The following is a 22877-nucleotide window of genomic DNA, read 5'->3' on the forward strand; positions in this document are numbered from 1 at the left end:
TTCCTAAAAAGAGAATTACTCGAGTGCGTTTTATGTTTGTTTGTTTGGTTTGTGTGTTAGTTATTGCTTTCTTTTCCATAGCATTTTCCGTACATTCGTTTTGTTGTTGTTGTTGTTGTTATGTTTTCGTTCGAATTGATGTTCTTTTTTTTACAGTGCCTTTCTCCATGACGACGATACGAATTGTTTTTTGTTTTGATTTTCCGATTTTCACTCTTCTTAATTTTTTCCCCCATTTTTCTTATTCTTTAGCTACGGCTTTAAGGTATGATTTTTGCTTTACTTTTACTTTCAATAACAACAATAGAATTAGCGTTTTGTTTTTAATATCAATATTTTTTTTTGTCACTGCCACTTTGTTTTATTAAAATTTGATAACAAATAATGCTATTTTTACATGCTGTGCTGCCGTTTCCGTGGTTCTTTTGTTCCACGCTTCTGAAGTATATAAACTAGGCTGTTTGTTTTGGCATTTTTTCATGTCTCAAATTTACACACTTATGTCTTGTGTTCTTTTTTTTTTGGTTTTGGTTGTTAGTGCTCAGTTGTTTTGTTTTGCTGTCCTTGTCGTCGAAAATTGTAAATAAAGATCTGTCATCCGCTCACGTCTCTCTGTAAATAACTAGAATTTTCCGTAGCTTCGAAAACTGTAAACTGTGTGCAAGTTTTGGTTTTGTGTGAATGTTAAGTTTTCATTGTGTGCAATTTTTTATGTTTTTCAATGTAATTTGACGGTTGCAGTTTCAAAATGTGATTGATAGTTTAGTTTTGAGGGGGAATGTTTACGTTTTTTTTCTTTTTATTTCTGTTTTTACAAATCATCTCCGACGTATGTTTTTCGATGTTTTTCTCCATCCTATCAAACCTTCTTTTGCCAAGCAAAGAACCAAATATTTAGTTTAACTTTTTTTTTACTGATTGCGCTGCACGCGTTAATTGTTTACGTTTTAAACTTTGAGTTCACGTGTCAGATTGCATAAATGCTAGAGCAGTAACTATTCTTTCTCACATTTTTTTTTCCTTATTCCGATAAAGTACTTGATTAGAAGAAGCGGTTCTTAGATAAGTGTTACTTGATTTTAAAGGTTGATAAATGCTATTCGATTGTTTTCAAGTTGTCAATTTCTTACAAATTGTTCACTTTCCATGCTGTAGCAATAAGTCACTTAAAAGCTTAAACCTAGAACAGTCAAAAGATTGAAAAATTGTCACTCTTTTAATGTTTGCTTCTCGCGGCTGGCTATTTTTGTACGGATTCAGCTCTTGTCGTAGAAAATAAAACCATAGACGACGCCGGAAGCGTCAAAATTGAACCGAATCAAATAGGCGATTGTTGCAGATTGTTTCAGTTAGCAATTGGCGAACGGAAAAATATCTAATCCCACAGTTATGGCGCATTTCGCTTCGCTTTTTAGATGCCCGCACGAAAAATGATTTGGCGGATTTTTTTCACGTGTGCCACAGATTCCCTGTGATCCACATAAAATAAAATCTCCCGCAGGAATCGTACAAATCGCACAAACAGCAATAGGCGCTCAGCTTACCTTCTCTCACTCGACTACTGCCCTCTCTTTCTCCCACTTTTTGACACACATGTCTCACACTCTCATCTACTAGTAGGCGTTGCTGGACGTCCGCTGGAGTTCGATATTGTGCTGCTCGTCGTATTGGTACGAGCGTTGCGGGGCTTCGCGCGGGTCATCTTTCGGTTAATCGCCACCTAAACTGAGCGCCTGGACGATGCGAGGGTCGGCCTTGCTGCCCTCGCGGAACTCCTCCAGCGTCAACCGGTCGTCGTGGTTTTTGTCCATCTGGTCGAAGATCTTGTCCACCCGCTTCTGAGGCGTGTTCTCGTCCTCTGACTGTGGCTGCTGACCCTGTGGGGGGTGTTGATGGAAGGGAAAAAGGTCGATTAGTGAAAATTGTATCTAGATTTTAGTACTTCGTAAGTTCAAATATGTATTGCTGATTGCATCTGAAACTGGATTGCCCCAAAAATACACAAAGTTTGATAAAAGTGCTCGTTTTCGTCAAATCGTTTTAGTGTCTGTTGGAGCACTTATTGCCTGCACCCGCCAAGACACCAATTCGATTAGAGAAAAGATCGAAGTGTGCCCTGCTTCTAAACGGACGCGAAAAAAATTCTGCTGTCAAAATGCTCGTCTGTTATTTTTTTCGTCGCGGTTTACCAAGTTTTATCAGAAGATGTTTTGCAAATCGATAAGTTTATTGAAGAAAAGTTCGCGGGTACAAGTTTTTGTAGCCGAAAGAAGGCTATAAGGTGATCCAAGAGCCGTTTCTCAGTGGAACTGACAGCTAGAAATCTACAGTGTGTGAGTGATCTGAAGTTAATGGTGCTGAATGTAAACATAAACAAAGCAGAAATTCATATGAGGATAAACTGCCAGTTCTACTGTGATCTGTCAAAAGTTCTTAGTAAACAATAAAGTCAGCTGATCGCAGCTGTCTCGTACACGTCCTGTCCATGGACAGCCTTATTTCCAAGTACGTTTAAGAACGGTATTCGGCTCGTGTAATTTAGTCAAGGGGTGAGACAGGTTTAAACTGCGTTCCTTTTTTGCAGCGAGAAACTCGCGAGTAACTCAATGTCCCTCAATATTTTCTCTGCCTACTCCGTTTACTCTTTTTAAACATATACGTCTCATATTAGACGTCAGTTTTGTTAGTAAAAAAGTAATCCCAAGTGTATTCTGGGCCTTTCGAATAACTGGAATATTATGGAAAAACCTGTGCCGGTGCCTGCTTACTACCAATAACAACCTACACTTCCAACCAGCTTTAAATGTTGTTTTTAATCCTCAGCAACCAGTCCCAGTATTTACTTCGAAAGGATCATCGCTGATCAAAAAAGCTCTCCAATATTCTTCCAAACATCTGAAATGCCACCTATAATTCAGCGATCCCATCATCTTAGATGTCTCCAGTTGTAAAAGCAGTCCTATTGGAAAAGGCATCACCAGTCAATGTGGTAATAACTAACTCCGATCCCCTTTCGAACAGCGCAAACATAGAGTAGTGAGTAATATTTCAACCATGGCCCCTCCAACGGCACCCGCCGCCACAGTTTCCGGTAAAGAAAATATCTTCCGGTGGGGTAACAACCGATTCCAGCCCCGAAGGCAACGCTACAAACCATTACCCCGTGGAATGTTCAGCCAGAGCATCAGTGCAGCCGCTGCCACTGCCCTAGCTGAAGAGGAGGATGACGATGAAGTAGTTGCTGTTTCCGGTGAGTGCGATCCCCGTTTGAACTTCAAACCCATTAACGATCTACCGGACGAAACCGAAGTGAAAACCCGTCAGGAAGACGAAGCACAAATCAAGCTGACGGATTCTCTTCGTCGACTTTCGCCTGGAGAATTCGGTCGACGGCCGCAGCAAAATCTCGGTGGTGTATGTACATTTATGTAACTCGGAGCGTTTGGTATGGTATGTCCACGCATCCTTCCATCCCTGTGGAGCTTGAGCTTGCTTGAGCTTGAGCTTGATTGACCGCCCACGGTTGCTACTCTGCTACTGCCAGATCAGCTGTAATTACACAGAGACCCAAAAGACGATGCTTGGGACAAGCAATCATCCTCAATGTGTAAAAACTGGTGATCTTAAATTTGGCAATACCAGCGCCGGCCGCGCCCGAACACAGATCAAGAAAAGAATGGGAAGGATTGTGTTGACATGACACTCGCTTTGATGGAAGCCGAGAACACCTCTGCACTTCCACGAGGAATCACTGGGATGTTGGATAAGAGGGTTGGGTTTGCAGCAGGGTTCGTTTTGGTAAACGATAAGCTGAATTGATGTCCTAACGATCATATAACGTGAAGGAGCTTGGGGCTAAACCCACGGTCTTCTGCTCAGTAAGCAAAAACGTTTGCCACTAGACAGACGAGCACCTTTTTAATCACCGAGTTGCTGTTATTACCATGTAGTCATATTAACAAATAAAACGATTGGCGAATCTTGAATGTGGATGGGCCTGAGATTAGACTCATGGTGTTCTGCTCAGTAAGCAAAAACGGTTGCTCTAAGGCCACCGAGCCCCTCATATCACATAATACCGTTGCTCAAATTTGTGTATCCATTCAAACCCGGAACCAACGACAACAACGAGTTTCGCAAAATACACGATACACAAGCGATTTTACCATAAATCTCTTTGATATGTAAGGACCTGGGACAGCGTTTTTCTGCTCAGTAAGCAGGCCACTGTAACCGACGATCTTTCAAATCCGAAAACTAAAAACTACGAAAAAGTACTTAGGCGTTCATTAAGTTCCACTTTCACGCGACGTTCAATGACAGGGTCCTATCCAGGATTACATCTGAAAAATCCAAATCTGGCCAACGCCCACCTAAACCTGTTCTAATCCACCTGAAATGACTAACGAATGGAAGACTTTAACTACCCAGCCATGCAATATGGCAACTTGATGATTCTATTGCGCTCATCTTTTGGCACCACCCAGGGGAGACTTGGTCCTGTACCCAATGCTTAACTTATCTCCATTCCACTCAGCTACTCGCAATTTCTTGTGATATAGTGGGCGGAATATTATTATATGAAACAATTCAATGCAGACGTCTTTCCAAATTTGGCAGATCGACAGGTAATCGGTGAGCTACCACTATAGTTGCTATTCAACAACTCGACAACGTCCCATCGTCAACGCCTGCTATGAGAATTTCCCATTGCAGACGTCAACGAAATGGCGTCATCGAGCTATCGATCAACTACCCTGGTTATCGCCTGGTACCTTATAGCACGATGCTAGGAGGCGAACCGGAAGAATCGATGAGCTACCTCTCCCCCTGTCCACGCATCCTTCCATCCCTGTGGATTCAAGAAATGCTTTGTTGTTTAAATATTTGTATTTGAATACGAATCATTTCAAAGAATCACCCTGGGCATCGGCATAACCTTGGGGAAGTAAAGCCGTTGGTCCCGGCCCATGTGTGTTTGAATGGGAGCGATATCCTACGCAGGTGGGGAAGCTGCCTTTCTGCACATTCGATTACCGCCAATGGATGGCAATCGATGTCCGTCGGTGACTGGCACTAGATTGCGGAACAGAGTCCGACGTTAAAAAAAAGGAACGAGAATGAAGAACTCATAGGTAGGCTTTTTTCAACTGTTTTCAAGTTGGTGTAGAGATAAGTTAAAGTTCAGTAAAAGTTTAGTTAAAGTTAAAGAAACGTTAAGTTAATTAGTTAAAGTAACGTTAAAGTTTGGTAAAAGATAAATAGAGTTTAAATAAAGTGTTGAAGCTAAGCTAAAGTTAACATAAAGTTAGGTGATAGTTTAGTTGATGTTTAAATGAAGCCGGATTCAAACAGCGAGTCTGAAGCCGGATCACTACAGGGAATCCGAAGATGGGAAGCCGGATCCCTATAAATTAGGTTAAATTTAAGTTAAAGTTAAGTTAAAATTAAGTTAAAGTTAAGTTAAAGTTAAGTTAAAGTTAAGTTAAAGTTAAGTTAAAGTTAAGTTAAAGTTAAGTTAAAGTTAAGTTAAAGTTAAGTTAAAGATAAGTTAAAGTTAAGTTAAAGTTTAGTTAAAGTTTAGTGAAGGTTTAGTAGAAGTTAAGTTAAAGTTATGATAAAGTTAAATTAATATGTTTTAAAGTTCAGTAAAAGATAAGTTGAAGTTACGTAAAACTGAAAGTTATGTTAAGTTAATAAGATAAAGTTTAGTCAAAGGCAACCTCGGAGTAGTGGTTAACATCCATACCTCTCACGCCAGTCACGAGTTCAAATCTCACCCCCGGACAAGTCACATAACCCAAGACTATAGACTATAATAAAAAAATGAAAGATTACTTGAAGTACAGTTAAAGTTGATCTAATGTTAAGTTAAAATTAAGTTAAAGTTAAGTAAAAGTTAAGTTAAATAAATTAAATAGTAAAAGTGTAGTAAAGATTATGTTATAGCTTTATTAAAGATAAAATCACGTTAAGTTTATTATGTTGTTCAAGTTTAGTTAAAGTGTAGTTAAAGCTAATGATATGTTAAAGTTATGATATTGTTAAATTAAAATTGTGTTAAAGATAAGTTATACTTTAAGTTATATTAAGGAAATAAAATAAAGTTTAGTTAAAGTTAAGTTAAAGATATGTTAACGTTAAGTTAATGTGCAGTAAAAGTTTTGTTAACGTTATTTCCAGAGGACTTCAGGGAAACTTCTTGGAAGTTCATACATCTTATTGCATTTTTTGAAAGTATTTGGATGTTCTTGGAACTTCTTGAAACTTAGTTAATGTTATGTTTAGTTAAAGTTACAGCTATGTTAATTAGTTATAGATAGAATCATGTTCAATTAAAATTGGGTCAACGTTTGGTTAAAGTTCAGTGAAGGTTGAGTTAAAGTTTGGTTAAAGTTAAGTTAATGTTAAGTCAATGATATTTTTAAGTTAAGTTAACGTTATGTCAAAATTTTGTTAAAGCTTTGAAAAAGTTAATTACAAGTTAAGTAAGGTTAATAAGTTAAAGTTAAGCAAAATTAAGCAAAAGTTTAGTTTAAGATAAACTCAAGTTAAGTAAAAAATAGGTTTAATTTTTTTCCTTGATTTGTTTTCCGTCGATCTTGTTTGTACCGAGTACCAATGCTACCGACGCCAGGGAGGCAGCTCTCACACCTGGACCTGGCACGACCCATCATGGATCGATCCATCATGGACCGGGGACCAACGGCTTTTCTTTCGGCGTGATCAGAGATTTTATACCTTGGAAAATCCCGGCGGGGCCGACTGGGATTGAACCCAGGCCTTTTGGGATGAGAGGCAATTTAAAATAAGTCTTTGTTAAGTTAAAGTTTAGTGTAAGTTTAGTCAAAGTTAAATTTAAGATATGTTAAATATTTGTTAAAGCTAAAATAAATTTAAGATAACGTTTAGTGTAAGTTATGTTAAATTTATTTCCAGGGAACTTCAGGGAAGCTTCAGTTCATGGAACTTCTTGGAAGTTGTTGAAAGCTTTTGGAATGTATTGAATGTTCTTGGTCCTCTTTAGAAGTTCTTGAAACTTCTTGGAAGTTCTTGGAAGTTTTTGGATCTTCTTAAAATTTCTGAGAGTGTCAAGAAATTTATCTACACTTTACTTGGAAGTTCTTGATATGTTAAAATTGAGTCAAAATTAAATTAAAGTTATGCTAACTTAAGTTGAAGTTGAAGCAAAATTAAATTTATATATTAAAGATCAGTTAAAATTAAGTTCATGTTTGGCTAAAGACCATATTCATCAATTGCGTCTGCAGGGGCCAACTGGCAAATTGGTGCTGTGCATTTCTGGAGAGTGGTTGGACTAAGCTTCCCAGTTGCATCCGCTCGGCATTGGCAGCTTGAAAAATTATCCACAATGCGCAAGAATAGGTCTCGACTGATCCGGAACCGTCTTAGAAATTGGTCGTTTTTGATTATCCGAGAAATAATCCGACACCAGACGTTCAGCTCCTTTCTGCGCCGATCTATCAGTGTTGGATCGCCTCCCGGCACGTCTGTTTCTTTCTTGTGTACGTGTCGTTTCTGCTACGATAGCCTGTATCTGGAATAACATCCTGCTTACCAAGTTCAGATCGTCGTCACTGGAATCCGAAAACACACAACGAATAGTTCGAAGTAGAGAGGGTCTAGTATAAGATAGGAGCGGACTGGCTGGTTTTGAGCCAAACGAACTGTCAAAGCCAGATCCAATCGAGCAGTGCCTATCTTGATTGCATTGGCAGTGTTGCCAAGACAGTTTGTTTTGAATCCGCTCCTCTCTTATACTAGACCCTTTCTAGTTCGAAGAAAAGTTGTCCATTTTATTTTTTTGTAAAAATCGAAAACTGATGCCGTACAGATAGTATTGAGGGTAGTCTACCCTAACCACACTAACCAGTACTGCCACAAACTGATGGTCATAGGAACTACTGGACGTTCGGAAACGCTAGCACTCGGTTATGCTGAGATCATGATGGTTTACAGGAACTAGGAATTATGTTAATCTTTTGTTCGTTTATTGCGTTAATAAATCAAATGTTGAATCTCGCGGCAGCATCCAATCGAATCACTTCTCCATTGAGCATGGGGTTTTCCACAATCGCTTGTACCAATTGGGCAAACTCCGCGGGTTGACCCGGCCGCTTTGGAAACGGAATGGTATTGATGACAAATTTCGTCACCTCCTTCGGTAGTTCGTCGGTCATTTTGGTTTTGAACAAACCGGGAGCGATCGTAACCACTCGGATGCCTTGGCTGCTCAAATCCCGAGCAATCGGTAGGGTCATTCCGATGATGGCAGCCTTCGATGCCCCGTATGCCGTCAGTCCCGTCTGGGCATCGTAGCCCAGTACGGAAGCCGTGTTGACGATCACTCCTCGTTGTCCGTTGCCGTCCGGGTCATTTTGACCAATGACGCCGGCAGCTAGGCGAATCACGTTGAATGTTCCGACTGTGTTGACGTTCAGAATTCGCTGAAACGAGCTAAGACTATGGGGTTTGCCTTTCTTGAAGTCGTAGACCTTCTCGGGGAATGCAATCCCTGCGCAGTTAACGACGACGTCTAACCGATCAAAACGGTCCTTGGTTAAATCGAGGACGTTGGTCACATCTTGCTCCGATGAGACCTAAAAGCATCGAATTCCTACTTGGATTGCAGAATTGGTCAGATGGTCAATAATGGCTACTCACATCCGTCGGCACGAATATCACATTCTTTCCCAGTTCCGCAGCGATCTTCTCTCCATTGGACGACGGCAGATCTGCAAGGACCACCCGACAACCGGCCCGGACAAATCGTTCAACGGTGGCAAATCCCAGCCCGGATGCACCGCCCGTTATCAGATAAACGGCATTCTGCAGTAGCGATTAGAATTGGCCGTAAGATAAACAATAATTACGATGAAATAATTGCAACCAAACCTTCAACATGCTTCCAAAGTGACTGCTGGAACAATACTAAGCTGTTTGTGTTATCGCTGGGTGGCGGCGGCGGCGAGATAACCGCCAGTCGAAATAAAATAAGTGCGTTATCTTGACATTTTGCATTGAATGGTACTGGATTTGATGATTACACAAGTGTTCAGAGCAGTACAATACTACGGCGGTCGGAGTGTGGGAATTGAAAAGATGTGTAAGTCCAAAGTTTATGTGTGTTTTATTTTGGTGAGTTATTTTTAAGCCACTAAGTGGGCCAGGAATTAAACCAAGCAGGAGAAGAATATCAACGCTCTGGGATTGCATCCAATTGAGTTGACGTCTCCAGTGAAGTTTCTTGGATTAATTAGGGCTGGAAAAAATAGTTCAAGTTTTGGCCGCAAAGATGGCGCAGCGATAAAAACTTTTTTATTTTGCAAGATATTTAGTGGTTTGAGGAGAGCACCCGTTGTAGAACGTAGAATTTTATGAAAAGTTGCCCAACGCATAAAAGCTGTACCGCTGGACTGCGCTTGGAAGCGCACTCGAACTCTGACGACATTGTTTTGGAACCAGTAGCACCGAACGCAGATGTGTTTATTGCCGATGAAGTTGAGGAAATCTCTTGGCTATCGGCTGATGTTCGTGGTTCCCATACATGTTCTTGTCGTCTAATGTCAGTGATAGGATCTACCAGTGGTGTTGATTGTGTTGATGGTTCACCAAGCGTAGACTCGCTCTGTGATGGTGTAGCAGGTGCAGGACTGACACATGGCGATGCTTGACTTTCAGGAAGTTGAAGGTTCTATTCTCCCATAGAACGTCCAGAGGAAGTAGTTTTCCGCCAGACTTCGTTGGATGCACCATCGACAGACTAGCGGTACTGATGGTTGTTGATTGGTTTCGTAATTGGTTTATATGGGACCGTAACAGTCGTCGTGTCCTCAGCGCAAACGTTGTACATGGTGCCTCCAATCCGTTCTAGCCCCACAGCTGAAGCCCATCTCCAAGTTTGAGTGGACTTGAGCGTACACCTGATCTCCCTTATTGAACGATCGTAGCTTGCCTTGATCGTTGTTTTCTTCTACTCGAACAGCTGGGGGACGCAACAGTTCCAGACACGTCCGAATTGGCTGTCCGAAGATGAATTTCACTTGCGCCTTTCCATTGGAAGCTGAGAGGTTCGTTGTGGTACGATAGGTTAGCAGAAAGGGATCGAGAGCAACCTGTATGTCTCCTAACCCCTCTCTAATTTTCCGGATTGCGCTCTTGAACGTATCTACGAAGCGTTCGGCCTGCCCGCCGCCGTGGTGACATGGTCGATGCAAAAGCTAGCGAACTCGGCGCTCGTGAACTGAACACCGTTGTCAATAACCAAGGTGATAGGCATTCCGAAACGTGCGAGAATACTCCGGAGGATGTCAATTGTGGCCGATGTGGTGATGCTTTTGGTTCTTACGATATTGACACTTTGAGAAGGAGTCGGCGACTACTGTGTTACCTGACTTATAATGAATATACGTTCTATACGAGTACCCCGAATACAACGTATGATTCGTCTTATTTTGCATAGCATTTGCAATGTAAAATTATACGAACTATACGTTGTGTTCGGGGTACTCGTATAGAACGTATATTCGTTATAAGTCAAGTAACACAGTAGTAGGAAGTGTTCAACTTTGAGTGGCCCAGCGTAGTCGATGTGTACGCATTTCCACGGTTAATTTGACTAGGGCCACGGTTGGGGTCGTGCTCTTGGAGGACTTTTCGCAACGGAGGCGCACAGATGGCAATTCTTGACAAACGCGTCGATTGAAGGCCAATAGATATAGCTACCAGCTACTGCTTTCATACGTTGAACGTCCCGAAATTGTGTCGGTACGACAAGACGCTCTGCAAACATCACACAGCCTTGGACAACCGACAACGAGTCTTGACGGTCATAGAACTTCTGAACTTCTCGATCGGTAATGCCAGACCTGGCTTTCGGCTGCACGAACCGGTAGACCTTGGTAAGTACCGGATCTGGTATCTGGGTGGCTCGCTGTACTGTTATAAAACTGAGATGAACGAATCTGATAGTACTGGACGCTAATGAGCTCAAAACTTCCTCGAGGATGACACGGGCCACGATGAATCGGGAAAGAACGTCCGCGTTCCCGAACTTCTCTGTGCTGACGTACTCGATCTTGAAGTCGTAGAGCAACAGCTGCAATGCCCACCACTGCAGCCGATTCTCCGTGTAGATGGGTATTCCTGTTTTTGACCCAAAGATGCGGAGAAGAGGAGCATGATCCGTTTGAAGAAGAATGCTGCGGCCGTACAAGATCTTGTGGTGCTTGGTGACTGCGTACACAATGGCGAGACCTTCACGGTCCAGTTGGCCGTGCTCTTGCACGAGAAGCATGCTGCAAGACCTTGACGGATCCATCAGGCATCTGTAAGTCTAAGCCACCTCAATCAGGAGCACTTCTGAGACTCCCTGACTCCAATGGCCTCAGGGTCGGCACGCTTACCGATTGCAATTACGCGGGGCAGAAAATGATCGCACGTGACACATAGAAAAAACTCCACAAGCACTTCACTACTCAACTTTAAAAATTTATTTCACTTTCCTGACAACTTACAATCTATCTGACCTGTTGTCTTCTTCGGGGCCCCTCGCAGCACCTCCACTACGTGTCTTCGATCACCGACCGCTTGTCCTCGGTCGACGTTCGCTTCCTCTCCACTTTCTCGTCGTGTACCTCCTTCGCACGTTTGCTGTACGGGGTGGCGATAATGAGCACCGGGTTACACGTCCTGGGCCTACGAGTTGGTGATGTACTCTGGCCGGCAGACAGCGACAGTGTAACCTTCCGGTACGTCCACCGGAACTTCACTGTGTACAGGCGATCTGTACTAAATGCAGCGGGGTCCTGCTGTCTTTGACTCTCTCCTCACACTTTTCACTGTTTCTACTAATAATTTATGCTTTCATGTTGGTTCGCTATTCAAATTAAATTTTGTTCAACCGTTTTCGCTGGTGATCTTACGATCAGTCAGTATTAATTTGAAAGTTGAGTGAGCCATTGGGTCACTGCTCCAGGCCATTCGTCGTTCATCGCCAGTTTGTCGTGCCCGTTATCCTCCATTCAAAATGGCCATCAGTATCGCCACCCCTAGTGGCCTCCCAACAGGCAGTTGTTCGTCCATCTGGTGGCGGGTTTTGCAACTTTCGGTGGGGTGGATTGTCATATCTTTGCCTACTATGGAGTTTGACAACGGAGAAAACTGCACAACAATCACGAACACTACCACTACAATTCAACGGAACTGAACACCACGATAATCTAAAAAATCCTCGAAACAAAGACGCTAGCACTTACAAATCTTGTGGCTCAGCGTAGCTCTAAAAATAATCGGTAGGTCTGGATTGTTGTGTTTGAAATTGTTGAAGGAATTTTGGTATTCCGACGACAATCTTCTTACCGGCCTTCAACAGTTCGTCGAGAGGATATCGCAAATTTCGCATTCCTGAGACAAATTTTCCTTAATAATTTATCGCCCCAAGGAACAAGCGAACGCCGGAAACATTTGTAGGTGCTAGCAAGTCCCGAATCGCTTGGATTTTTGTTGTATGAGACGTCCGAGGTACTTAATCTGCCGTTGATGCTTTGATGGTGAGGCCATATTCTTGGATGCGCTGTAGAACCATAGAGGTAACTCTAAGACCACTGGGTCCCGAAGAAAATCATTATTATTTTTGGCTCACTCAGTACCAGAACAACGGTCCCAAGCAGTCCCAAGCTATTTCACTCACCCCTGCATGTTCTGCATGAATCCACACACCCCTGATGTTATCTGTCAAACTTTCATAGCGAATCAAAACAAACATAGTGTAGTAATAGAATTTCAACTAGAATAGGGTACGTTAATCGTTTGCTTGGGACCAATAGGCTACTAAAGTGGTGAGCCAATTTAAAATCGTTAGTTTCGTATTGATTGTTGGTAGAACTGCTTGCAAGTTTCGTTGGTGGTATTACGTCATCGATGTAACCTGAGGTACGTTTGAGCCCGATGAGCATGCTATCCACTAGTTCAGTGCCAACATTTCAAAGGGGCGTAATGGCATTTGTAAACAATGGCTTTAGCCGTCGATTTCTTGCGAATAAAAGCTCACTCATGAAATATAATTACGCCAGCAGGTAGAGGAATGTTTCCTCTACCAGCTAGCATTGTTATTTTGGAGAGGTAAGATTTCATTTGCGAGAAATTGACGGCTAAAGTCATTGTTTACAAAACAATTACGCCCCTTTGGCACTGAGTTGTTGAAAGGCTCCAGGTGCTGCTTTGACTCCCGGTGGCAATCGGTTGTACCGCTACAGGCCCCGATGTGTGTTGACTGTTAGCAGTTCTCTTGAATCCTCGTCCACTTTGTCCTGGAGATCCCTCGGTCGATTTGGATTAAGATTTTGCAATCAGCCAACTTCGAAAAAATGTCCTATGGTAGAGGCAAGCTGAAGCTGCTCCAGTCGGTCTAGCTCCTGATTCACTGTTTCGTACATCGCGCAGGTTACTGGACACTATCCTTCATTGAGGGTGAACCGGATCTTCGCTTTCATACACATCCCCGGTGCGTTGGAAAATACCGAGGGAAAAGCCTGTAGAAACGTTCCATTGAGACTGACTACAGGTTGAATTTGTCGATGCCCAACAGATGCAACGGTTGTTTAAAGACTTAGAATCGACCGTCGTGGGTAACTACGCCTATCGAGACTTCACACGAAATATCCGATTCAAGCTTCAGTGGATGTCCGGATGCTGTAGAAGCATTGATTGTTGCTCGCTTCAACGGTGGCTGTCCGATCTCTTTCCAAGTCCTCTCCGAAACAACACTAATGTCGAACGCCGTATCGAGCTGAAGATTGATTAGCTACTCCCCTAACTGCACTGTCACGAACTTCCGCTGCTTTTTCACACTGCACACCAGAACGTCTTGGTTGCCACTGGTTTCGATTTCTTCCACTTCGAGGAGCGACTGAATTTCCTTGCGTTGGAACAATACCCTTCCCGATGGCCAAGCTGGCCGCAATCATTGCATAGTGCATGGAACCACATCGGATTTGACCAGTTTCGACGTTGAGTGCCCCATCTCCTGCTTGATCTGCTGCTTTCGAAAGGGCTGTTTACGTCGGAGCGCCTTGATGGATGCCGACGATCATAGCTGTATCGTGCTTGATCGTAAGAAGTCGTTGGCATTCGTCGGATATTGGCAACTGCTGTTTTCTTCGAAGCTCATTTTCGCTATCTCGAACCCGACGCAAAGAAGATTCTACCGGCAAGCGTACGTTTTGTAATCAAACCTCGTCAGGCTGCTTGACGAGCTGAAGGCAACAATTGGCGGTAGTTGATGCTGGTGGTTTCCTTCCGATGGATGTGTGCCGTTTGCCACAGGTTGGCCAAAATCTTCTCTCGGCGGGGGTGAAATCTTTCACTCGCGCTTCCGCGAAAAACCGATTTACTCATCGCCACTTTTACAGTCCGCGCGACTAGGTGACCGTAGCATCAGATTATGATTAACACGCGACACGAAAATACTGTCTAAATGACTTTTATTAACTAAGACAACTAATTATAATCACGGGGAAAACACGTTTTTTCTATTGTCATTGTCCAACTGAATAATGACGTTTACGCTGTCCTTCACCATCGACTGGTGACAGGGTGGTCTGCTAACAGTGAGCTCAGCTGGTCGATTAATTGTGCTGCGTGCGCTAGGGATGTCCATGGATCCCAACAGTTTTATTTAAACAAATGCAGCTCATATTATTCTTGGTCGTAGTTAAATGAGTGACAACAATTGTTGCTGCTGCTGCAATTGCGTTAAAACAAGAACCACAAATTAGTTTGTGTATTTGTTCTCACTGGAACTTTGCTGAGTTTTTCGGTACTTCGTTGAAGTTTTCGTGGCGCTTACTTCAAGCTCTTCAAAGTTCACTGAAGCTCTTGGACCTTAGCTAAAATTCGTCAAGCTTTTGAATTTTGATGAACCTCTTGATACTGGAAATTCATTGACATTTATGAAATTTCACTGAAACTCTTGGTTCTTCGATGAAGCTCTTAGACCGTCATTGCATTTCTTGTAGTTTGATTTTCCAAATTCTTAGAATATTGCTAAATTTATTGCAGCCTTACTGTAGACATAGGTTCTTGCACAAAAAGAGCACATATTCACTCAAAAATTAAAAAAATAAATAAATGCAATACCCCGCACGTAGGTCTGAATTTCACTTGGTCGAACGCCATTACTCCGAATGTCATTAGGTAATAAATTATAAAATTGTTAGCAGTCCTTCGGCTCCGTAGTGTTTTTTTTAGAGAGTTGAGGCTTACCCAAGGGGTATGTAAATCAGCATAGTGTGCCAAAAACACAGTAGGGCACACCATGGCTCACTCATTTGGCACCCATGGTACATATTTTTTGTGATCTCTAAAGTAACTGGCATCACTGCATTATTTCTGTGCATGCGCAGTGATGATGTGTCAAAATTTGATTGTTGACACAAACAATTTTCGGTATCCGCATTCCGCAACAAATAATTTCGCCGGAGCCTCCAACTCACCCTTACTGCTATGATCCGCAACCGGAGCAACGGAAGATGCCGACATGACGACGACCGGGTGGATTTATTATGAATCTTTGGAAGCCAACGCAGGAGTACAGACACTGCCACGGAATTGGGAAGACTTCCAGATGTTTCACGGATTTTGAAGCAAAACATTCACTAACATTGCCTGTTGTAGAGCTCTAGACATAGACACGCTATCCGGCACACCAACAGAACCACCAACGAGCCGAACCACTAGGAAGCATTTAACGCTCAACGTGGACTAGTTTAGGATTGATTCAAATAGAATCGCTGCTACTCCACCTCTAAACATTTTAACCTCAGTCCCCGGAATAAAAATCATTAAAAATGAATCCAAAAACATATTAATTAAATAGCAGTAAATCATTTTTTAAAGAAATTTTCTGACTTATTCGACATTGGACATGCTCATCCTCATCTTTACCACCGACATCATCCAATATCGAAAAGCTGTGCGGTGACGTGGACAGTCCCGTCTGGCTGGAGCAGATATTTGCATCTACGTAGCACTTCTACGGATTGATTTCGTTCGGTTAGCAGTGAACGATTTTGGGAAAATTGAACTGTGACGAATTGATTTCCTGCGTCATAAATTTCACCTCCAGTAGCTCCTTGTTAACGGATTTCCTCAACGTCTACGAATGGGTTCTCGAAGAACAACAACACGTACCACGATGGTAAATGACAGGTGGGCAGGAACTCACAGTCTCCCAGTGTTGGTGAGTTCTTTGCCGTTAATGTTCACGAAAAGGTCACTATTTTGCTATACAGGAATTCAAAAAAAAAAATTTTATCTGCGGATTTGAACAGTTTTTGACCTGTTTCATACTACCGGAAGGTGTATGCTGGTCACAAATGCCGTGCCAAACTGATTTCCTACTCAATTAATCAATCTTTGATGTGAAATTTGCTAATAAACACGAGGCGCATTTCTTATAGCAAACATGCCATAACAAAATGGGCATGGTTCATTTATGTAAACAAACTAACACTTCTTCCGACTGTGGCACCTATGTATTTCCCATCGTGGGAGTAGCGGTTGCCTACCAACACTTCCAGACTGCAGCACTCGGTCGTACCGTAGAAGGTAGAAAAAAGTTGCCCTTCCTGTACGAACGTCGCCGATCCGAAGTCAATCAGCTTGATATGGAAATGGTGATCGATGATAACGTCCTCATCTTTGATGTCCCGGTGCAGAATGTTCAATGAGTGCATTCCCAATGTTCCTCACCAGCGTGCAATGTTTACTGTACTCTCCGTGGATTAAATCTTCATCGCACTACGACATACGGGAGACGGAACTGGGCCGATCAGAGTGCGTTGACGTGACCATTGTCTTCGACAGCTCGTACGGTTTGATACAACAACAAAAACATTTGAATTGTCAAAATACCGGGTTGCCAAACATACAATTATTCACAAAAAAATCATGGCACTCTTGGTACAGCGCGGCACACTTGAAGCACACTGAGAAAAATGTTGGCGCAAAATAAGTGTGTAGAGTGACCACCCCTTGGGCTTACCAAATAAACGAAACGAAAAACGTTGTTTGTTTACGGTTCATTATTTTTTTGTCAAAGATTAATTCTGTCCCGTATACGCCAGTGATCCCGAGTATGTCAATAATGAAGCATTTTTTGGAACCTTAAAATGAAATTTTGTTGAATCTCGTAGCAGTGAACCTAATCGATATTCATTAATAAAATTCGTTCCATTTTAACTTTTCATTTTGGAGCCAAATCTGCTATTACATACTTACATCACATGACGGGGTAAGCGAGACGGTACTTCAGAAAAGGTAAATATTCAAACCGAATTGCCCCCGGCCGCAAATTCCCTTATCAAATTTGTTCAGAAGAATTTAAATTGATTTACATAAGCCAACCCGCATCCCGTCGGGATCCGTTGAAATTCGCCGCACTTCTATCGATAATCTACTTACCACCATCTGATAGATGGCATCGACGATGTTGTACATTTCGTCCCTCGTTATGAAACCATCATTGTCAACATCGTATAATCGGAACGCCCCTATGTGGAAGAGAGAAAGAGCAAAAAAAAAAAAGATAAGTGAAGAAGATACTGCAAGATAACATCCCGTATAATGGATGTATGCGAATAGAGCGGGATGGGGACGGGATGGTGCGGTGGCGGTGGATAGATGTGTCACTTTGAAGGGACGATACGTCGGATAAATGGGATCATGGCATGCTATATGTCAGACCTTGTGGCTTTTTGCGACTTTCTCAAGAAGGGTTGACACGGTCTTCATTCATTCACCATGAACAAGTGAACACAGACCACACTTTTCGCTTCGCCCCGGGGCGGACAAAATGGCTGATAAATTATTTAGTTTCAAATTTTCCTTCAGCCGCATAAAATAATTCAGAACAGCTGCACTCAAATCGCATCATCACAAATTTAAGTCGCTTTTGAATGGGGTCTATTCGGGCTTCGGGCACTCAATTTGTGAATAGCTGCTGAGTCTGCTCGGTTCGAATGCTAAATTGGCAAATATGGTTGAAGTGCCTTGAGTCTGTATCGGTCCGTTAGGATTTTACGCAAGAGCAGCCCTTTTTCCTGGGGGTGAATTCGGCAGGTGCATCGAATAGGAGAAATGTGTGCGGGAGCAAAGCAAATGGTCTTTAAACATTCATAATGATTGGTTTGAATGTGATTGGTTGCACTGAGAAGATTTGGATTCAACGGTCAACCATACTTACAATGTAGCTTCTCGTCCAGGTTTCCTCTCGATGTGATCGACAGTGCTCTGATGAATTCTTCAAATTCAATTGAACCGTCCTGTTGGTGGGAAGAAAAGAAGTAATGAAATTATTATTCAGGTGTTTTCAAAATTTCACCGATGACTGATTGGCAGCAGATACAAGTTTATATAGATACAGCACAGATAACAGACGTATATCTTCGGTGATAGATTTTGTAAAGTTTTGTAAATATGGCCATGGCCATGGTTTAATTATGTCAATTAATCCCTCCTTCCCCCATTCGACCGATTTTTCCTATACCTAATGCATTCCATGTCACAAAATCTTACACTCCCCCTCCCCACTTAGAGCGTGACATGATGTATGTATCAACCCTAATTTATATTGATAAACTCATAATATCTGTCGTTGCACCATCGCGTTCTGAAAAACGTTTGTATGTTGAGTACTCGGCGTTGACGTCGGTTGAGTGCAATTTGAATCTTAACACAAGTTTAATGGAAATGGCTCTCTGGTGTGGTTACACCCTGACCACGTCTCTGCCGAATAGAATACATATAGCAGGCAATGAAAACCGTGGCCCACTTTACTCACGTCACCGGAAATTACCCCGCAACCCCTCGTTCAAAACAGTCCTCACACAATCCCGGGGGAGAGGAAAAAAATAAAATTGCGTGACTCGGTCGATTGTTTTCCTTGTGCGTGGAGAATGTTTTATCGCATCCAGAAGCTTCTCCTGCTGGGGGAGTACCGGTCATCGACGACGAGTTCGAGCAACGGCGATGGCGATGGTGACGAAGATAGTGTCAAAATTTTGATCGAAAGCCCGTTTGCCCAAGTGGATCGCTGTGGCCGCGGCATCCGGGCGGTGCAGTTGGGTCTGGGCGAGCATTGGCTCTTCGTGGCCGTGGACGATTTTGAAGCGAACCCTCGGGTGGGCGTGTGGAAACCATGCCACGATCCGGAAGTCGATTGTCTGGAGCTGCTGTGTGCGCTGCCGTTGGATTTCGTGCGGTTGAAGGTGGAACGACACGGTGGCGGGCGGGAAGTGCTGCGGGTAACCCTGCTGACAGGTCGACGTTTGTACTTTGAGTTTGGCGGTGGTGGCATGCTGCGACCGCTGCTGGTTAATGTATGGCGGGACCGGATTCAGGAGTTACGGTTGAGGAGGGCAGACGGACGGAAGGAGAAAATTAACGACTGCGAAGCGACAACCTTGCTGCGCGAGAAACTACCGGAGCACCTGCGGCTTTTCTTGGAACAACAGAGCGATAGTTCTAGCATTAGCTCCAAGGCGTCGACAGACGTTGAATCGTGTATTTACGAGTGGGACCGCCGACACAGGACAAGGGAAAAGCGACGGCTGGCGAAAAGGATGGCCTCAATTCTGTCACGAAGCTGCGAAGAAATTCCAAATCCTTAGCATTCACTTTGTGAGAGGGGTGAGCAGGTGTACGGTGAGAAATAAATTGTGCAATTAGTGTTATTAAATTTTGTTTATTTATTTGCGTCAGTTTTGTTGTGGTTAAGGTGGTTGTTTGCCAGGATGGCGTGCATGCATGCAACAGATAGTTAGGAAAAGTTTCGCTAAGGAGGTGCGATTGGAGGAGAACAAAGAAATAATAGCACACTAGCACAAAGACCCATTACTGTAGTGTGATTAAACTATGTGTATAAAGAAGGCATTTTGAAAAGTTTCTTAGTCAGGGCACCAGTTTTCTGTTCTCTGTGACTTCAATGCACTTGTTGATTATGGGGAAAGGCCATGGAGAGAAGTCATTGAAATTTATAACCTGTGGAGCTGGCGTTAATTAACAACTTGGTTCTCTATCAATTCATGCATCAAGCGTACAACCAACAATCAATACGAAACTATCGATTTGAAATTGGCTCACTACTTGACTAGCCTTTTGGTCAAAAGCAAACGATTAAAGTATCCCATTCTAGTCGAAATTCTAGTACTACACTATGTTTGTTTTGATTCGCTATGAAAGTTTGACAGATAAAATGAGGGGTTCGTGGATTTTCCTATGTTTCGAGGGGTGCATCGATTAGCTTGGGACCGAAGATAGTACCAGAACTGAGCCAAAAAGATGAGCACGTTTCTTCGGGTCCTTCTGGCCTTAGAGTTACCTCTATGGTACAACCATAGAGGTAACTCTAAGACCACTGGGTCCCGAAGAAAATCATTATTATTTCTGGCTCACTCAGTACCAGAACAACGGTCCCAAGCAGTCCCAAGCTATTTCACTCACCCCTGCATGTTCTGCATGAATCCACACACCCCTGATGTTATCTGTCAAACTTTCATAGCGAATCAAAACAAACATAGTGTAGTAATAGAATTTCAACTAGAATAGGGTACGTTAATCGTTTGCTTGGGACCAATAGGCTACTAAAGTGGTGAGCCAATTTGAAATCGTTAGTTTCGTATTGATTGTTGGTACAACCATAGAGGTAACTCTAAGACTAGTAGGTCCCGAAGAAACGTGCTCAACTTTTTGGCTCAGCTGTGAAAGTAACCTCGGAATGGGCGTGACTCTCCAGACATTCTGAAATGGGTTGCTGGATCTGCAATAGAGCTATCACTTTCTAACAAAAATTGGCTTTCGGAACTCAGATTGCAGATAAACCTTGATTTGAGCAGAAAATTAGACATGCTGATAGGGCATATTTCATAGTATGCTTTGTCCAATATTTTTTTACCTCAATGTTTATAAACATATTGTGCTGTCATCTTGTACAATAGTGCCATGGAGTTGAGAAGTGATACGGAGAAGTGGTTGATCGGTCAGCCCATTACCAGGTTCACCGATAATTCCGAGTAACCGAGAAGTACTGCAGCTCTTCTTTTATCATCGCGCACAATCTCGCTCCACGATACGACAATGCTGCTGGAAGGTGGTTCAATTGGCAGAACAAGTTTGGGTCAGAGCTTGTATCCCATTCAACAAGTGGTTGCAAGCTCATACGAAGGTTTCGTGATCGCCAAAATCAATGGAATCTTTGTATGTAGTTGCTACGCACCCCCGAGATGGACAATTGAGCAGTTCCACCAGATGCTAGATGGGCTCACCGAAGAGCTCATTGGACGGAGACCAGTCGTCATCGCAGGAGACTTCAATGCTTGGGCAGTGGATTGGGGGAGCAGATGTACCAACGCAAGAGGGTATAGCCTGCTGGAAGCTCTGGCATAGTTGAACGTCAGTCTGGCCAACGAAGGAACCATCAGCACCTTCCGCAAAGATGGTAGGGAATCCATTATCGACGTTACTTTCTGCAGTACGTCGCTAATGGCAAATATGAACTGGACGGTGTGCGAGGAGTACACCCATAGTGACCATCAGGCGATCCGGTACAGTATCGGCGAACGAACACCGGTGGAAATGCGGAGGACGAAAGTAAGCGAGCGGAAGTGGAAGACGAAGGCATTCAATAAGGATCTCTTCATCGAAGCTCTAAGGGTAGACAACAGCGTCCCGGGCCTAAGCCCGAATGAGTTGACCGAATTATTAGCAAGGGCATGTGACACAACTATGCCGAGAAAACTGGAGCCAACGAACAGGCGGCGTCCAGCCTACTGGTGGAACGAGGAAATTAGCACCCTCCGTGCTACTTGTCTTCTAGCCAGAAGGCGTGCTCAGAGAGCAAGAACAGAAGCAGACAGAGAGGAGCGCAGGGTGGTGTTCCGAGAGGCCAGGGCTGCACTGAAACGAAAGATAAAGCTGAGCAAGTCAAATAGTTTCAAGGAGTTGTGCCGCGATGCCGATGCCAACCCCTGGGGCAACGCATACCGAGTTGCGATGGCGAAGATCAGAGGCCCAACGATGCCGGTTGAAATGTGTCACAACAAGCTGAAAGTCATCGTGGAGGGACTTTTCCCACAGCATGACCCAACGAACTGGCCACCTACACCATATGGCGAGGTAGATGAAGACAACGTTGAACAAGTCTCCAACGAGGAACTCATAGCAGCAGCGAAAGGGTTGAAAGCGAATAAAGCTCCCGGCCCGGATGGAATTCCCAACGTGGCGTTGAAGGCGGCGATCCAGACGTTCCCGGACATGTTCAGGATGGTGCTGCAGAAATGTCTGGACGATGGTCAGTTCCCTGATAGGTGGAAGGTACAAAAGCTTGTGCTGTTGCCGAAGCCCGGAAAACCGCCGGGGGATCCTGCATCGTATAGGCCAATATGCTTGCTGGATACTGTAGGAAAGCTCTTAGAGAGGATCATCCTCAACAGGCTGACGAAATGCACGGAGAGTGAACACGGATTGTCGGAGAGACAGTTTGGATTCCGGAAAGGGAGATCGACGGTGGATGCAATTCGGACAGTGATTGACAGAGCCGAGAAAGCTTCCAAACAGAAGCGGAGAGGAAATCGATACTGCGCCGTGATTACGATCGATGTCAAGAATGCATTCAATAGCGCCAGCTGGGAGGCCATCGCCAAGGCGCTCCATAGAATGAGGGTTCCAGGCTACCTCTGCAGGATTCTAAGTAGTTATTTCCAGAACCGGGTCCTTGTCTACGTGACAGACACGGGGCAGAAATCGCTTAGAATCACGGCGGGGGTTCCCCAAGGCTCCATTCTAGGTCCCACGCTGTG

At 43.5% G+C, this 22877-nt stretch overlaps 2 protein-coding genes across 2 annotated transcripts; both read right to left on the reverse strand.

The window, feature by feature from the left end:
* Positions 1-100: 100 nt before the first annotated feature.
* Positions 101-18825, reverse strand: LOC135710958 (frequenin-2). Its single transcript, XM_065233683.1, has 4 exons — positions 18793-18825; positions 18266-18344; positions 17485-17573; positions 101-1877 (listed from the first exon to the last, which is right to left on the reverse strand). Exons 1-4 carry the CDS (start codon positions 18823-18825, stop codon positions 1710-1712), a joined length of 369 nt encoding a protein of 122 aa, XP_065089755.1. The 3' UTR covers positions 101-1709.
* LOC135710960 (3-hydroxyacyl-CoA dehydrogenase type-2-like) lies at positions 7991-8981 on the reverse strand. The gene is made up of 3 exons (XM_065233686.1): positions 8917-8981; positions 8686-8850; positions 7991-8621 (listed from the first exon to the last, which is right to left on the reverse strand). Exons 1-3 carry the CDS (start codon positions 8923-8925, stop codon positions 8028-8030), a joined length of 768 nt encoding a protein of 255 aa, XP_065089758.1. The 5' UTR covers positions 8926-8981; the 3' UTR covers positions 7991-8027.
* Positions 18826-22877: the final 4052 nt, after the last annotated feature.

This window comes from Ochlerotatus camptorhynchus, unplaced genomic scaffold, assembly GCF_037179485.1.
Source record: "Ochlerotatus camptorhynchus isolate MF236.1 unplaced genomic scaffold, CSIRO-AGI_Acam_v1.1 ptg000409l, whole genome shotgun sequence".
NCBI lineage: Eukaryota > Metazoa > Arthropoda > Insecta > Diptera > Culicidae > Ochlerotatus > Ochlerotatus camptorhynchus.